Source organism: Ylistrum balloti, unplaced genomic scaffold, assembly GCF_031769215.1.
Source record: "Ylistrum balloti isolate Yb309-2 unplaced genomic scaffold, AGI_CSIRO_Ybal_v1 Utg371416, whole genome shotgun sequence".
Classification (NCBI taxonomy): domain Eukaryota; kingdom Metazoa; phylum Mollusca; class Bivalvia; order Pectinida; family Pectinidae; genus Ylistrum; species Ylistrum balloti.
In genome coordinates this window covers 398,110-417,747 of record NW_026782744.1, presented here as the reverse complement: position 1 = coordinate 417,747, position 19,638 = coordinate 398,110, and the positions used below count along the sequence as shown (strand labels likewise).

General features: G+C 33.7%; 1 protein-coding gene across 1 annotated transcript; it reads right to left on the bottom strand.

The window, feature by feature from the left end:
- Nucleotides 1-604: 604 nt before the first annotated feature.
- LOC132562436 (S-adenosylmethionine-dependent methyltransferase Rv2258c-like) lies at nucleotides 605-13,320 on the bottom strand. Its single transcript, XM_060227177.1, has 5 exons — nucleotides 13,195-13,320; nucleotides 9,834-10,042; nucleotides 7,289-7,476; nucleotides 2,754-2,864; nucleotides 605-1,161 (listed from the first exon to the last, which is right to left on the bottom strand). Exons 1-5 carry the CDS (start codon nucleotides 13,318-13,320, stop codon nucleotides 605-607), a joined length of 1,191 nt encoding a protein of 396 aa, XP_060083160.1.
- Nucleotides 13,321-19,638: the final 6,318 nt, after the last annotated feature.

The window sequence follows — 19,638 nt, the reverse complement described above, 5'->3', positions numbered from 1 at the left end:
ATTAGACAACAACTCGGTACTAACAATCATAGAATTAGACAACAACAATCATAGAATTACTAACAATCATAGAATTAGACAACAACTCGGTACTAACAATCATAGAATTAGACAACACTAACAACCATAGAATTAGACAACAACTCGGTACTAACAATCATAGAATTAGACAACTCGGTACTAACAATCATAGAATTAGACACCTCGGTACTAACAATCATAGAATTAGACCACTCGGTACTAACAATCATAGAATTAGACAACAACTCGGTACTAACAATCATAGAATTAGACAACTCGGTACTAACAATCATAGAATTAGACACCTCGGTACTAACAATCATAGAATTAGACCACTCGGTACTAACAATCATAGAATTAGACAACTCGGTACTAACAACCATAGAATTAGACAACAACTCGGTACTAACAATTAATATCGATGTTATTACTTATACAAAGTACTTGGATAATTAATGAAGCATCACCTTAACAAGAAAAAGTTGATATAGACATGTGTGATTGACAAATGAACATCTTCGTTGCTGTGTAGGTACGTGCATCCTGGATATTAAGATTAAGGAGTTCGATTATTACACTGTCTTTAATTAGATTTCACGCAGGTAAGATTACAAGAAAAACCAAAGGTGTGAGTATCCTTCACGCTTAAACCGGCTTTTGTTATAAAATTTAGTCTGTTCTCTAAACCCCAACCAATTCCATTGCCAGCGCCCTCTGACGACATACTACTAGGGAGACAGATAACTGAGCTAATAGACAAAGCTATGCCGGAAATCATGAAATCCCCAACGTTATCTCTAACGTTGCTGTGTACGTTCGGATCAGATATTGAAATAACTCCATCGTCTTTCATCACACGCAATACCTCGCGCATGCTCTCCTCGGGACGTGGGAGGTCGTGAAGAACATCGAAAATAATCACCCAATCAAATTTATTGGTCCAATCGCTGGGCAGGCTGTCAACAGATGCCTTCACAAACGTAACATTAATGTTACTTTCTGTATTAGCTTTAGCTTTGTCAATGGAATCTCCGCACGAGTCGATACCGTAGACTGCAGAGTCAGGGAAACGTTTACAAAGTGCTCTGGTCAACACTCCCGCTCCTGAACCTACGTCGAGGATGTTTGTTACAGCAGATCCTGAAACACGATATAACAGCACCATGGAATAATAATCTCTCACTAGTAAGACCATCTCTATAGAAAACGAATTATAGGTGAGATACAAAATTTGATTTTTATGAGAAATTAAGGGAAATCCTGTGATTAATGTTAACGGAACCTTTTAAATATCGATCGACTGTTTTAGTTGCATTAAAACTCTTTAAATAATAATAATAAAAGATTGAATGACACTCGTACATCCCTATTTTAAAAGGGACAAGCGTACAGGTAATTCACATCAAAATCACGGATTTAAAAATTACCGTAAGCACATCGTTACTTAAGACAGAGCAACATAACTTAAGACAGAGCAACATTACTTAAGACAGAGCAAAATTAATTAAGACTGAGCAACATTACTTAAGACAGAGCAACATAACTTAAGGCAGAGCAACATTACTTAAGACAGAGCAACATAACTTAAGACAGAGCAACATAACTTAAGACTGAGCAACATAACTTAAGACAGAGCAACGTTACGTAAGACAGAGCAATATCATTTAAGACAGAGCAACATAACTTAAGACAGAGCAACATTACTTAAGACAGAGCAACATTACTTAAGACAGAGCAACATAACTTAAGACAGAGCAACATTAATTAAAACTGAGCAACATTACTTAAGACAGAGCAACATTAATTAAGACTGAGCAACATTACTTAAGACAGAGCAACATAACTTAAGGCAGAGCAACATAACTCTTAAGACAGAGCAACATAACTTAAGACTGAGCAACATAACTTAAGACAGAGCAACGTTACGTAAGACAGAGCAATATCATTTAAGACAGAGCAACATAACTTAAGACAGAGCAACATTACTTAAGACAGAGCAACATTACTTAAGACTGAGCAACATTACTTAAGACAGAGCAACGTTACGTAAGACAGAGCAATATCATTTAAGACAGAGCAACATTAATTAAGACTGAGCAACATTACTTAAGACAGAGCATTATTAATTAAGATTGAGCAACATTACTTAAGACTGAGCAACATTACTTAAGACAGAGCAATATAACTTAAGACTGAGCAACATTACTTAATACAGAGCAACATTACGTAAGACACAGCAACATTACTTAAGACAGAGCAACATTACTTAAGACAGAGCAATATCACTTAAGACAGAGCAATATCACTTAAGACAGAGCAACATCACTTACGACAGAGAGTCGTAAGACTTGTTATTCGCTAACAACGTGTCGCCTTCGACAAATATTTAACTGAATCAAACAGATCTTGGTTTATATTTTACCGCTTAGCATATCCAGAGACGTTTCAACAACAAAACTTTGATGTTCGCTGTAAATTGGAACTGTTCCATTTTAATTAGTTTTTAACCCTAGTTCTTATAATGATTGTTTATTCTACTTCGTCAATAACTACAATAAAACAAACTCGCCGTATCTTTTATTGCCTGTCGCACACAAGGGGTGTTTTTCTGTTTTATTTTTTTTACCACGAATATCTATAACGTTGACCCTGTTGCCTCCCTTTGACTAACCTCCTAACAATAATTACTATGTCCAACTCAACTTCTAAAGATTGAACTATAGAGTAATCACCTTTTATGTCTAACACCGGAGGTAACAAGGCCTGCAATACACCTTCTCCGTCACCCAACCTTGCATCCATGGCGTCCGGCAATTCCTTAGGCATGTCTTCATATCTGTATCCTAGTTAACAAACAATTACTTATATAATACATACCTGTATCCTAGTTAACAAACAATTACTTATATAATACATATCTGTATCCTAGTTAACAAACAATTACTTATATAATACATACCTGTATCCTAGTAAACAAACAGTATATATAATACATATCTGTATCCTAGTAAACAAACAGTATATATAATACATATCGTATATATATATATATATCTGTATCCTAGTATATATTATACAAACATTTATTCTATATAACACATATGTTGAATGAATATGCTACATGTATATTTATATATATCGAATTATATATAATACACAGAAACGTATATATAAGAGCAATAAAACACATATAGTTAAATATTCTCCATTCCAACAATAGATATACAACAACAATAATTCACCAACTTTAGAATCGTAAGTTAGAAAAATGAGGTAAGATAGGGTTTACTAAATATAATATGATTACTAATTATATAATAAAATTTACTAAATATGATATGCTTACTAATATAAAAAAGGGTTTATATATAATATAGTATGCTTACTAATTTAAATAGGGTTTACTAAATATTATATGTTTACTAATTAAAATAGGGTTTATACTTAATATGCTTACTAATTAAAATAGGGTTTACTAAATATAATATGCTTACTAATTAAAATAGGGTTTATACAAAATATAATATGCTTACTAATTAAAATAGGGTTTACTAAATATAGTATGCTTACTAATTAAAATAGGGTTTACTAAATATAATATGCTTACTAATTAAAATAGGGTTTACTAAATATGATATGCTTACTAATTAAAATAGGGTTTACTTAATATAATATGCTTACTAATTAAAATAGGGTTTACTAAATATTATATGTTTACTAATTGAAATAGGGTTTATACTTAATATAATATGCTTACTAATTAAAATAGGGTTTACTAAATATAATATGCTTACTAATTAAAATAGGGTTTATACTAAATATGATATGCTGACTAATTAAAATAGGGTTTACTTAATATAGTATGCTTACTAATTAAAATAGAGTTTACTAAATATGATATGCTTACTAATTAAAATAGGGTTTACTAAATACAATATGCTTACTAATTAAAATATTGTTTACTAAATATAATATGCTTACTAATTAAAATATTGTTTACTAAATATAATATGCTTACTAATTAGAATAGGGTTTACTATATGAAATACGTTTACAGGTAGATAACACCGTTATTAAGTAAATCTTTTGAACCATCTATGCACTTACCAATCTGAAACCAGCCAAGCATTGAATCACTCCTACCAAAAATATATATGATACATAATAGGACAGTGGCCAGTTTTAATCTTAGGTCTGTGGCTAGATTTAATTTTGAGGTTAAGCCTGTGATATTACCAGCGAATAAATATTTTACTATCATTTAGCCTTATTTGCCAAGAAAACTGTCGAGTTTGCCAATATTTCAGCAAGATTCGTTGATAGGGAGTATTAAACTACGAGGGCTGATTGATAGGTTTTGAGATATATATAATGCATTCTTTTCCAACATAATCTTTTGCAATATCTATACACTTATGCCTGCGATGTTTAAGGGCCTCAATGATTCTTTTAAAGAAGTCCTTTTCTTGACCGTCCACTTCATGTATGATGTCATCATCTGACCAAAATTGGTACCAGAAATGGATTTGTTTCAATTTTGGTAATAGATGCTCGATCAATTCAAAGCCACAATTGTTAATGACCCAGGGCAATGACAGACTTGTAAAAAGGAGCATTGTCCTGGTGGACAGTACACCTTTACGGAGTTTTCGCGGCGCTTGGTTTAATATTTTCTCTTAACTGCCTAAGAGGTGTTACATAATATGTGTCATTGATTGTTTGTCCCTTTTGCAGTTAATCTATAATCAGAATACCATCAACATCCCGGAAAACCGAGGCCATAACCTTCCCAGCTAAAGGAACAGTCTTTGCCTTCTTTGGCGGGGAGGAACGAGGTGCTTCCATTGGTCTAACTATTGCTTGGCCTCTGGGGTGAAATAATGAACCCATGTTTCATCCAAGTCTCAAACCTCTGCGACAAAGTCTGATTGGTGTGCTTCTGATTAAATGTCAGAAATCTTGGTGCCCGATTGGTCGAGAGCTTTCTCATTGCAAGATCTTCCGTAAGAAAGGAATACAATCTTGTCTGTGAAATCACAACTGTACTGGCTTATGTATCTCTCTCTGTGACTCGCCTGTCAGCCATAACAATATATTTGACTTTATTTACCATTTCTGGGGCTGCAACAGTGACAGGCCTTCCAGGACGGGCGTCATCTCCAACGCTTTGCCTGCCACGCTTAAATTCTGCCACCCACCTATCCACTGTAGCATATAAGGGGCATCATTCCCTAGTGTTGCTGCCATATCAGTATGGATATCCTTAGGTGTTAGACCTTTCTTATACAAATATTGAATCACTAATCTTTCAGCAATTCTGTTCATTTTGCAAAAGTCACTTGCCTTGTTTACTGTAGAGTGCTACCTCTTCGACATTAACTGACAAATGACACCAGTCTGTGGGTCCACAGCCTTACAAAGTCAGGAAATAGCAGAGCTGAAAAAGGGCATCCCAGCTTAACTTCTTCAATACAAGACTCACAACTTATCAATCAGCCCTCGTATCATTTTATAAAGGACTCTGTAATAACCAACCTTATCGCTTTATTACAAGTGTATGTACGCAGAAAATCAACATGAAATAAAATAAACTAAATGATACAGCGTATTGCTATATCTGTTAATTGCTAGGTTCGATATTCAAAAAGGATGAGTGCCAAATAAAGATTGCCAGTTGGATGAGAGATCTGGAAATATTCATCAAAACATGCGATAGCATATAGAAGAAAACAAAACATGGAAAACATTGTTTTTTTGTTAAGTTATCGTAAATAAGATGATCGTAAAGCACGATGAGATAAAAATTGGAATGTGACTTCATTGATGCTTCATCTTGGTGGCTTCTAACAATTATTGAACGTGTTAAACCGATTGAAATACTTCAGTTAAATGCTAAGGAATTTCATGGGACATTTTGCTCGTCAAAAGTTAGATATGCATAGACAATTCATTTAAGAACTTAAACGTGAAACTTAACTTGGATCCCTGAGTGAATCATAAAGACGATGATTAAAGGTCATTTAGTACGCGCAACATTATTAGAATGTTTTGTCAATAATATAATTTTTATGTACACTAAATTTAAATAGATTTATTACTAACACAAACAACGATTGTAAACTGTTTCCTGGTCAAATTGAGAGTGTACATGAACAATTGTTGACGAGAGTTCACTATTCGGCGACCAGATGATGGTTTAAAGTTGCATATATTTGTCAAATTCTCAAGGCGATCTGCTTGGATGTTAAAAGGGATTGTGAAGATAACTCAGATGGTGAGCTAATGTACCAAACTGATCAATATTGTCCAGAGAATCAAAGAGTTATTGATAATGTAAAGTGGGAATCCCCAAAGCCAGACTCAAAATACAAAATCAATTATTACAAATTAGTCGTATATTACATCACTCTACAGTTGTGCATCTTAAACATTTCTTCGTTTTTTTCCAACTGTTTGCGAAAGATACGTGATGTTTCATTACCGATACTATTTAACACACCAAACATATTATGTCTCCTCTAGTCTAGGAGTGTTCACTCGTGACGATCAATTAATTCCTGATAGCCGAAACCGTTTGCACGTTGCCAGCTTTTCGTAATCATCACTGTAAATGGCTGAATTAAAAATATTCTGAATCGGTAAGGGCTGCAGTCTGATTGATAGTCGATATGATATTGATGAGTCTATGAACGATATTCCTTTTTGCTAATCAGATACATTCTACAAGTTGTTTTAATGTGGTGAGGCCGCGTTACAGCCACATGTTTGTCGTTTGTACAATCCCAATTTTGCCTTATCTGCACGAGATGATTAGATTTATCTAAATTGTAGCATGTTTCAGAGTACTTCAAGAAACTATCAAGAATTTAATATTATGAAATTATAACAAGTTTAGGTTTAGTGCACATTCCCATCTGATTTGGATTTTTCTTATTCGCTTCCGGTTTAAACCATCGAGGCCACTAACATCACTAAAGTGTCAAAGGCCGAAACAGCTGCATGGTGCTGTTCAATCTATTATTCGGCTCTGCTGCATCTCAACCTGTATTGACGGTGCTTTTTCACTTGTATCTTTTTAAGATCATCAATAAGATGTTATTATGTTATACATCTCATTGTGATCAGTCAAACTGCGGTACAGTCAGATAATATTTGATGATATGAATATGCTTAAGGAATACACACTCGGAACTGATATGAGGGTTATAAAATTTTGATTTGTGAGATAAGATGTTTACCCAAACAATTTTTGTATATCACCACTTACCAGATGGACCATCCTTTCGAAAGCATTCCATCGTCTTTTTCAACAACTCATTAACCACAGGGTAGAGAGCAACAACCTCTATGTTAGCAAGGAGAGGCTTGCAATTGTCTGGGATGAAGAAATTGTCGGCATCATCTAATGCAACGATACTGCTAGCTACCATGCATCCTAACCATTCTCGTACATATCTACAACGATACACCATTGATGCTACAACGATACACTACTGATGACACAACGATACACCATTGATGATACGATACACCATTCATGCTACAACGATACACCACTGATGATACAACGATACACCCTTGATGCTACAACGATACACCATTGATGATACAACGCTACACCATTGATGATACGATACACCATTGATGATACAGCGATACACCATTCATGCTACAACGATACACCATTGATGATACAACGTTACACCACTGATGACACAGCGATACACCATTGATGATACGATACACCATTGATGACACAACGATACACCATTGATGCTACAACGATACACCATTGATGATACGATACACCATTGATGATACGTGCACCATTGATGCTACAACGATACACCATTGATGATACGATACACCAGTGATGACACAACGATACACCATTGATGATACAACGATACACCATTGATGATACGATACACCATTGATGACACAATGATACACCATTGATGATACAACGATACACCATTGATGATACAACGATACACCATTGATGACACAGCGATACACCATTGATGATACAATACACCATTGATGACACAACGATACACCATTGATGATACGATACACTATTGATGACACAACGATACACCATTGATGACACAACGATATACCATTGATGATACAACGATACACCATTGATGATACAACGATACACCATTGATGACACAGCGATACACCATTGATGCTACAACGATACACCATTGATGACACAATGATACACCATTGATGATACGATACACCTTTGATGACACAACGATACACCATTGATGATACGATACACCATTGATGATACGACACACCATTGATGATACAACGATACACCATTGATGATACAATACACCATTGATGACACAACGATACACCATTGATGATACAACGATACACCATTGATGACACAACGATACACCATTGATGATACGATACACCATTGATGCTACAACGATACACCATTGATGATACGATACACCATTGATGCTACAACGATACACCATTGATGATACGATACAACATTGATGCTACAATGTTACACCATTGATGCTACAACGATACACCATTGATGCTACAACGATACACCATTGATGATACAACGATACACCATTGATGATACTATACACCATTGATGATACAACGTTACACCATTGATGCTACAACGATACACCATCGATGATACAACGATACACCACTGATAATATAACGATACACCACTGATGCTACAACGATACACCATTGATGATACAACAATACACCACCGATGATACAACGATACACCATTGATGATACAACGCTACACCATTGATGATACAACGTTACACCATTGTGCTACAACGATACACCATTGATGCTACAACGATACACCATTGATGATACAAACGTATGTAGTGTAGATTAGAAGTTCTTTGTATAAGCATGCGATTAATCATATACCGGAGTGAGGAGATTGTTAAAGTTTTAAACAATATCCATTGGTCTTTTTTCTAGAATTTCTGTACAAAAACAAACAAAAGTGTTTATTTATTTGATGGGCTTTACATGTACGTCCGCAGTAACGACCTTTTGACCTTTCGACAGACGAGAAAAGTGATTTTAATGGGAAAGTGAGAGTAAATAGTGGGATAAAGAGATCGGATGGAATCGACTGTTCCGGTATTCCTGAACCTCAAACTCCGAAGTCGTGGTCATATGTTGTTATTACTGAGCTAGAAAACCAGTTAGACTACACATTGGTGTAAAGGAAGGTTGTCAAATGCCAGTCGTAAACAACCAGGCAACATTTTATTTTCTCATTGAAATGTAGCAATTGTATATCATAGACCAAACTTATTTATCAATCCATACCATTAATCCAATTGGTCAACAGTAATACACTTTTGTTCTAATACCACGGGTGAGTTCTAGAAATACATTTACTGATTACCTGAGCATAATTTTGCTGTGACTGTTTATATTGGATTATGCTGTATAATGTATGGTTTATTGAATTTCAAACAAGATATACAACATGTATTTGATTGTTTGCAAATGCAGCATAAACATAATATCGTAAAAACAATGAACATCTATATGTCTTTTATGGTTATTGAAAACCAAATTGATTAAATAAAAATTATGTATACTGTAACACCAATATGCCCGAGTTCAGAGGATAAAATTCCCTGTAATGAGAGGACGCGTTTTAGCTCTAGCGGAACTCCTTAATGCCAAGGATGCCCCTCAAACTTTATCAGTAAATGAACATATTCAAGTAATAAAGATACAGAAATAAAACCCTAGGATAAAACAAGACGTTGTCTAGTTTTTACCTTTCCTTCAGATCGCAACGATCGGCCAGTTCTTTGCACGAAGCAGGTTTTGTAAGTTTTCGGAAGGCGTCAAATAAACCCAACTCCCTCCCAATGACAAGAGCTGAGGTGACAAAACCGCCAGCGATGATGTTAGAGAGGTTGGCTTGGTACTTCTCGGAATCCATATCGATTGCGTCTTGCTCACAGCTAGGCGACTGGTTTAATGGCTAGTAATAAAGAAAAATAAGAACACAGACTTCACCCGTTTGTATTTGATTCCTTGACTTCTCAAGATTCCACATTAACAACGTTTTATTGCCGGAGTGTTCAAACTAACCTTTGTCAGAACTATTAACTATCAAATTTGAGTAGTCTTATTGTGATACTGTTTAATCAGAAAATGAAATAAATAGTATGTGGATGTTAAAGGCCTCCCAAGACCTTTTGACCTATCTTCAGCGCTATCTTCTATAAAAATATTTCTTCTATAAAAATATTTTTTATATTTCTTCTTTAGAAATATTTGATTTTTTCAGTCTGTACACCACCATCTTATAAACAATATGTGCAAGAGGAAAGAAAGAGATATGTTAAGCCAAAAACTGTATACAATCTGTATTGGAGGACAGTTTGAGACCGGTTCAGACGAAAACTGTATGCAATCTCTGTGTGTGAGGACGTTTAGAGATCTGTTCAGACGAAAACTGTATGCAATCTCTGTGTGTGAGGACGTTTAGAGATCTGCTCAGCCGAAAACTGTATACAATAATGTGAGAGGACAGATAGAGACGTTTTAAACCGAAATCTGTATATGATATGTCTGAGAGGACAGATAGAGACGTTTTAAACCTAAATATGTACACATAATCTGACAGATAAGGGACCATTCAGCCGAAAACTGTATACAATGTGTGGGAGGACAGATAGAGATCCGCTCAGAGAAAAACTGTAGACATTTCTGTGAGAGAACCGAAAGTCGAAAACTATATACAGTATGTAAAAGAGGGCAGATAGAGACCCATTCAGCCGAAAATTGTATACAACGTTGGTGAGAGAACAAATACAACCCCTTTAACTCGAAAATTGTATACCTTATCTGTGGCAGGACAGATAGGTACTCGTTAAGTCGAAACCTGTATACAATAATCGTGAGAGGACAGACAGAGGTCCCTTTAAGCCGACAAGTGTATGCTTTGTGTGTGTGTGAAGACAGATAGGTACTCGTTAAGTCGAAAACTGTAAACAATATGACTGAGAGGACAGATAGAGACCTGTTCAGCCGAATACTGTGTACAATATGGCTGAGAGGACAGACAGAGACCCGTTAAGCTGAATACTGTGTACAATATGACTGAGAGGACAGATAGAGAGAACAGATAGTGACCCGTTAAGCTGAATACTGTGTACAACGGTGGTAAGAGGACATGTAGAAGTCCCTTTCATCCGAAAATGACATGCGATATGTGTTAGAGCACAGTGTCTTTCGGTTTATCCTCAGAACACAAAACATAAGGTTGGTTCACTGTTTTTAGATTGTTACCTTTTCCTGTCGTTACTATTGTTCTGAATTAGGTGTTTGGTGTACTATATTCTACTAAACCTTTGTACAAAGCTATAGTCAGTACAAGGGTCGACCTACAAACCTTGTTTATGCATCAACAACATGTTAACTTACGTAAAGGTAACGACAATTAGAAATGTTTATGATTAGAAAGTTAGAAAAAACATCATTTACAGCAAAAAGTATAAAATGTGTTTGTTCATTACGTTTAGCAAGCGTGTCTCCGGGTATCTAGATAATCTAAACTACGTAATGTTTGTTTACGCATTCAGTCAAAAGTAGTAATGCGTTTATATATGTTACAGGTTTTTTAAAAAAAGTTATTGATAACACAGTAGCACAGCAGTTGAATGACTATTTCCAAACTGCACCTTTACCTATAGTAATTACTGTACTGAATTGGGTGTTCAGTGCAGTATATTCTACTGGTCTTTTACACTAGGCTAGTGTCATCGATATCTTTGGAGTTTGCAGGCAGCCCAACGGCCAATCAACCAGAGTTTGACCTGCATTCGCAGCTATGAAACATTACACGCTCGGCCTGCAAACCTTATTTATGCATCAACAATATATTATCTTGCGTAACAGTAACGACAATTACAAATGGTTATGATTAGAAAGTTTCCTATAATGCAGAAAAACATCATTAACAGAAAAAAATATGAATGTGTTTGTTCATTACCTTTCGCAAACGTGTCTCCGGGTGTCTAGTGTGTCTAAATATTCCAAAGGTCCAAATCACGTGACAGACACGCTCTAAATCCAATGTTACGTAATGTTTGTTTACACATTAAAAGGAGTAATGCGTTTATATATGATACAGGTTTTTGTAGAAGTTATTCATAAATACATCATGTTTTAAATGAAACGTTTTAAACACAACTTAATAAGCATTTACAGTCAATTGAGTTTAACGTACATAATCTTAAAATTTCTCGTGTATTTCTGCGTTGACTCTGTAGGAAATTGATCTAGTTCCGAATGCAGTAACACTAACATAAAAGCTTTATTTACTCAATCGAAGGAGATGAATTCGTATTATTCATGATGTGGAACAAAGAAAACTTAAACTTCTTCGAACGGATAGCCTGGAGTCTCCCTCAATGCACCAATTTCTGAAAGTGCAGATTGAAAAAAATGGATGCTATCAACATCAGTAATATTTTATACCAGAAGTCTGTTTTAACTAACATTAAACAATGCTTCCAGTAGCATAATAGTCTAACATATAAACAGCCAACAGAATACAGGAATTTAATAACATACTGACGCAAAATGTAAAAAAAAAGAATACACAGATACATAAATGAGCAGCCCTCTTAAAAAAATAGAAAAAAGAAGAAATTAAACAAATATGATATTAAAAATGATATGTAAACACCATAGGTACGCTGATGTCGTGTTTAAGTATTGATCCGAACACGTGGAATAAGAATGTGTAAATTCTTCAATTCTCAAAATTCATTTAAATACCGTATTTTATCCCAAAACTATCACTCTTCCCGAGGAGGGACAGGAAGACTTGTCAAATGAATATATACTAAATATTAAATAAATAGAACGAGCCACAAGGGTTTCGAAATGACGTCTCAATCTGAAGCTTTTGTCCCAAAAATATGCACACAAGCACAAAATTCAGGTAATCTAATATGGAGGGTCAAATCAAAGTTACAGGGCCGTAAAATCTAGAATATATTTGTAAAATAAGTGGATGTGTTAAGATTTTCACTATGTGATCTAGCTTTATACCAAGTCTGGTTAATGTTGGAATTTTTTAGCAATGTATCAAAACGCAAAATTCTAAAGTGAAATGTTTACGCAGCGGCCATCATGATCAGAAATGTCACACCATACAGTCTCTGCGTTGACTTTTCGTCGCTGGAGAGTTAAAATGAGAATGGTCCCACCAAGAACAGGGAGTGTTCGTTTTTTATACTTTATCATCTCGATTGTTGTTTTTCTTTTGGTATTTCCGTGGATACGTGCTGTCCTAAATCAAAGTTTAGAGGACGTGTAACCAGGAATATAACGTAGTAAAAGAAATACTTCTACCGAGACAAATAAATACAGAAAAAATCGACAATGTTAAAACTAGGAATAAATCTATAAGATAAATAACAGCATGGTATATGGTCTCTTTTCTGTTTATCGATATAGCAAGATAATCAAAACATTTACTACACATCACGTGACGTGATCCTTCATGTTGTTCATATCACCCAAGGCATTAACGCTCAGCTTGAACAAAAGTAAAAGTTGTTGTATTTTTTTGATATAAGATATCTTATACCGAGGGAAAAACAAAAATAAGAATGTCTGGTGTCACTTAAGACTGTTATTTTACTGTATAAACTGTCCATGTTGTAATATGTCTATATATTTCAATGGCAGGTAAACTCGGTCACGCTTGTCATTTAAAATACCACGTATGTACATGTATATAAATCAAACTTTACTTTATGATTAAAAGAAAAACTACTCACAATGAAAAACATTGTAATTAAGGTGTCAGTTATGGAAATATTTTTTTCGTGTCGGTGTGGAATATACTAGGCCCTGGTCCGTATAATTAATGTTGACTGTAAGATAAAAGACATAAAACATTTTGAAGATTACGTCATTTTAATAGGTTAATAATGTAAACAGTGGTGTAGATATTTTGATGAACAGTCACATATATAACAAACTTAGAGAATGAGACAAAGCACTCTAATGACGAGTCAGTCACATAGTGATCTCAAACCTGGTCTTCGTCTAGTTATAAAAATAATAAAAGTTAAAAGACTACACAACTCTCAACTGATGAAAATACAAGGCCATTTTTAAAGAAATGGTAAAAACAGGTGTAATGTAGCACTGTCTCCGGGGTTATCTCCCCTCTGTGGTAAAGTTCTGAACACTTGAATGCTTAAGAGATTCTATAATAATTATAAACATTTCTAACAAATGGAGATGCTGTCTTCATGTTTTCTCTGTAGCAAATGACATTAGCAGAAAAGTGCAATGAATTGAAAAACAAACAATAAATTGAAATGAAGAAATCACCATGACTTTCTTCTTAAACCACATCTTTTAGGGATTCTAAAATGTCTTTGATTTGAAATATTTGATTAAATGTAACATATTACACAAATCAATGTACAGAGTGTGACTTGAGTCTATGTAAATGGTTAATGTGATCTATGTGTGTAAAAATTGACCTTTTTCTTTTTCAGACATTGAAAGCAATTACCATAGAGTCTTCCATATATGGTCAGAATGAAAATTTTACGACTTTAATCAATATCACCAATAGTGATCTATAGTTGTGTAAATTACATAAGAAATAAATTTGCTAATGAATTATATACATTCTTGTCAACCTTTTATGTCTTTTCACACCAAATTGTTCTTTCTGAATTTTTAAAACACAAGTGGTATGCAGTAAACATTATTACTTACCACTAACTAGTTATACAGGCCAAACAAAGTATTATGCTGTGTACTGGTTTTGCTTACATATTAACATACACAACTGAATGCAATTTTTTGAATTATTCCAAATATAAAAAGTTGACAGGTATGTTTATCATAACATGATTTTGTTAATTGTCTGCTGTTTATTTACAAGGTTAGAATCATGATCTTTGTGTAAAATTGTAACATTTTTTTATCTATGGCATAGGTGTTCACAAATATGGCTAGGATGTTTAGTGTAACACATTGGTTGGTCGTACAGATGTTTATAAACACTTAAAACTTTCAGTTTAACACTTGGTTGGTTGTACAGATGTTTATAAACACTTAAAACTTTCAGTGTAACACCTTGGTTGGTTGTACAGATGTTTATAAACACTTAAAACTTTCAGTGTAACACCTAGGTTGGTTGTACAGATGTTTATAAACACTTAAAACTTTCAGTGTAACACCTTGGTTGGTTGTACAGATGTTTATAAACACTTAAAACTTTCAGTGTAACACCTTGGTTGGTCATACAGATGTTTATAAACACTTAAAACTTTCAGTGTAACACCTTGGTTGGTCATACAGATGTTTATAAACACTTAAAACTGTCAGTGTAACACCTTGGTTGGTTGTACAGATGTTTATAAACACTTAAAACTGTCAGTGTAACACCTTGGTTGGTTGTACAGATGTTTATAAACACTTAAAACTTTCAGTGTAACACCTAGGTTGGTCATACGGATGTTTATAAACACTTAAAACTTTCAGTTTAACACCTAGGTTGGTCATACGGATGTTTATAAACACTTAAAACTTTCAGTTTAACACCTAGGTTGGTCATACGGATGTTTACAAACATTAAGTTTTGCACTTTGGATCATCACACAAGTGTTGATATTCTATGGTTAAACACTTAAAAGTAACACCTAGCTTCGTTGATTCTACAATTTTTGTAATGGTATGAACCATTGTCTTGTGCAACGAACATACAAACATTTTAAGATTAAAATAATGAAACATTGTACACCAAATAAAATAACAAGATTCTCTGCCTTAGAGGTCAAGTCACTGTTAAAACCAGAAAACAAACCTTTTCACAGCATACATGAAAAAAAGATCATTTTTTTCCCCTCCCAAATGATACTGCAAGTGTGGACTGGAAATGTTCACTGTTTCACACAAGTCCTCATGTTATGTTAACTCGAAACAGGTATAAATTAGATGTACATATAAATGTACATGTTCCAATCAAGACAGAGGCCTCAGGAGATCTACCAAATTCATTCTGTCAAATGATCATATTGGTTTTTGTGTAGTGAAAAAGATGTCTACCATCCCACAGGGAAAATAAAACAAATTAAAAAAAAGTTAGATATTTCAAAAATAATAATAAAATCTTTATGCAGTAACAACATCTGATTTGAAATGCATGGGGTTTTTTTTCCATAAAAAGAAAATGTTACAAACAAGAGTTTCCTAGCAGTAATATTTAATTCAGAAATATCATTTGTATTCACCAGGTAGCATTATGTTTCTTTTTTGCTGAAAAACAATCAGATCTAAAGAAGACTATTCGAATCAGGCTTAATTTTTTTTAATTTAAAGAAAGAAAGAAATTGAACCTTGGAATAAAAAAAACATATGTATTTGAATGGAACTGTTGATATCAATAAGAAGTATTCTGCCAGCAATCCTTACATATATCTCAATCATTATCACACATACAAACACATACCTAAATCAACAACAAATTCAACGCAAATGTAACAAAACAATTAATAGGTTAATATATACACATGACAAAATATAACATATCATCTGATTGGTCAATGAAAAATATAACATACCATATATAATTTCAGTGGCTGATAAGATAGAGGATATTGCACAAGATGGCTGACATTTCAAACATTGAATATGAAAATATGATTAGTATTTTGATACCTTAAATATATATTTATATGCATATTCTATATACAACATGACAATGCTTTAAGTACAATGTGTACATCTAACGCTTGTGACAAAATGTTTGAACTGAGAACAATTTGAAATCCGGTTAGCATTATTAAGATGTAACTGGTATGAAACTTTATCTATGATGTGCTTTTGGGAATCAAATAAAACAAAACAGAAACTGTAATCTTCAAGAAGAGTTAAATGATTTAAATACTACTTCTTATTACACAGATGTACCAAACAATTCTTATCTGCCCATACAGAGATGTCTACATTTCTTGTCAGGGAAAGACAACTCTGTCTTACCCTTGATATTTGCTTACTAACATATGTTTCTCTGGAGATTTTAAATGACTGAATCAAAATAAACCTGGAGATATGATATCAATCGCCATATTTAAACCAATTACTCTTTTCTCTGGAGATTTTAAATGACTGAATCAAAATAAACCTGGAAATATAATATCAATCGCCATATTTAAACCAATTACTCTTTTCTCTGGAGATTTTAAATGACTGAATCAAAATAAACCTGGAAATATAATATCAATCGCCATATTTAAACCAATCACTGATATCACCATAGTGTTATAAATAGGCACTTAAAGCCCAGTTATATAAGCCCTCTATATTGGGTTAACTAACTTATCAGAAACATTCTATTTTAGTAGGATATTTATATAAGGCTGAACACTATAAGAAACATTGGTCAGACTATAAATTACCTAGTGTAGTGTAATTTGTGGTTTATTTTCTGATCAATTGAATTTCTTATCATTACACTTAGGGAAATAAGCCAAGGACAATGGAAGCTGTCTGATGGGTATTGATATGGCCCGAAATGTTTCTACTTTATGATATGGATCCAAGCAAATAGAGGTCAAAGCCCACATCCACATGACAGGCTTAAACTCCCAGGGAAATTCAGCACACATTCAAAATATACCTGAACAATATTTCCAAGATTATTTGGAGAAAGAAAATTCTTTAGAAGGATGGCCAACAAATATGATGTACTGACAGATAACCAAACCTGGAGAGTACTCTGTTTTTTTTTTTTTTTTTTTTTTCATTTTCAACTTGCAAAAGTTCTTTTCCTGAGTATTACCAACCCCCAGCAATATAATATGTTAATTCTTGACTTTATCAAGTTATACTAATCGAGTGCTAAATTTTTTTCATTTCTCATGTAAGCAAAATATCAATATAGCAAAAGCTTGAACACAGAAAAAATAATAATTTTACTGTACAGCTCGTACCTGTCAGAACACATGCCCTTTATTTTTCAGATATTTAAAATCAATTGAGATCATGCCAACAACACTACAATATGACTACAATATCTACATTCATGGCATTTGATGTATCTTTTCTTGAGCAAGTAGGTATTTAAAAAATCCTATTTTACAAAAAATAATTCAAAATCAGGAGTATGTTCAAAACCAGTTTTGTATTATGTACTCTGATTTATATGGATACTACAAACTTTAAGACAAACAATGGATTACTCTATATGAAGATACAGTTTCTGTGTTATTCATCTCAGTTACATACATATAAATGTACGGTTTAACTTTAAATTGAAAAATTACTCAGAAACATATTTTGACATTTATAGAATATCTATTAATAGAAACATCAGTTTAATTCTCTATCAGATGGTTTGCCATGTTCATGCTACGTCATATAAGACACTATTGTGAACCCAATAGATGCCATATTTATACTTTGTTGTACATGATATACTTTTATTCAAAATTAAAAATTCCTAAACAAGAAAACAGTCATGGCTGATCACATACCTGAGTAATATTGACATTTAAATTAAAATAAAACAAAAAAATTAAATCCACCTGTTTACAGTAAGACTATAGTAAAATGATCCAATGTTTTTGCAATCTTCACCAACATGAATTGATCTACATCTGGAATTTATTGCTGTCTATTAAAACATTTCCTTGGTCACTTTCTAATTACTAATGACAAAATATAATCTAGTAACAAATTGTTCCTGTATGTAGATATCAAGAATGAATTGAATTGGGCAATTGGATTTTTGGTCTGAAATATGGCTGGGATCAATTCAGGGTTATTTTACAACTAGTATTGGGTAGTTTCCCCTAACAACTTGAATTAACTTATTACAGAATGTTCCTCTTGAATTTTACAATATATTCTCCTATTTTACATAAATTACCAATTTTCTCTTTGAATTACCGCTATTTCAACAGAAATTACATTTTGATCTTTCAATTTTATTGCTTTTGAATAGAAATTTATGGATTTTGTACTTTTTCGGTTTTAAAACAATTTTGCATTATTCCTAAGTTGTTTGAATAGTCAATCACAAATCAAAATGTTGAAAAATATAAATCACTTCCAGCCAAGGAGACTTCCTAAATCCAGCTATTTTCCACAAGTCACAAAAAGGGTACTTTACCATATAGTGTAGATTGCTCACTGTATGTTTTAGTTTTACCTTTAATAAGCCCATGACGTGCTGGGTGAAGGAGGGTGGTTTGGCTGGAGTATCTAGTGATACAGAGAATTTTAACATTAGACAAAAAGCACTTAATATCACCCCAAAAAAGTAATGAAGTTAAGGTTTCATCTTTTATACTTTAAGGCATCTGTGATGACGAAAAACTCTGTTACACCAAGTAACTTTTCTGGACAGTAGAGAATTGATCTGAGCCCAGCTCTTCAGGCCATCAAGACACCACTGGTAATGGGGACAGTAGAAAAATCGGTCTGAGACCAGCTCTAGAGGTCCATTAACACACCACAGGTAATGGAGACAGTAGAAAATTGGTTTGCGACCAGATCTACAGTTCCATCAACACACCAGTGGTAATGGGG

Bases quoted from the DNA above. Each gene is read 5' to 3' on its own strand.
- LOC132562436 (XM_060227177.1), bottom strand. From the start codon at position 13,320: ATGATAAAGTATAAAAAACGAACACTCCCTGTTCTTGGTGGGACCATT. The intron at 7,477-9,833 runs GTAAAAACTAGA...GTATCGTTGTAG, and splicing joins CGTTGCGATCTGAAGGAAAG to ATATGTACGAGAATGGTTAG. The intron at 2,865-7,288 runs GTAAGTGGTGAT...TTTGTTAACTAG, and splicing joins TCGAAAGGATGGTCCATCTG to GATACAGATATGAAGACATG.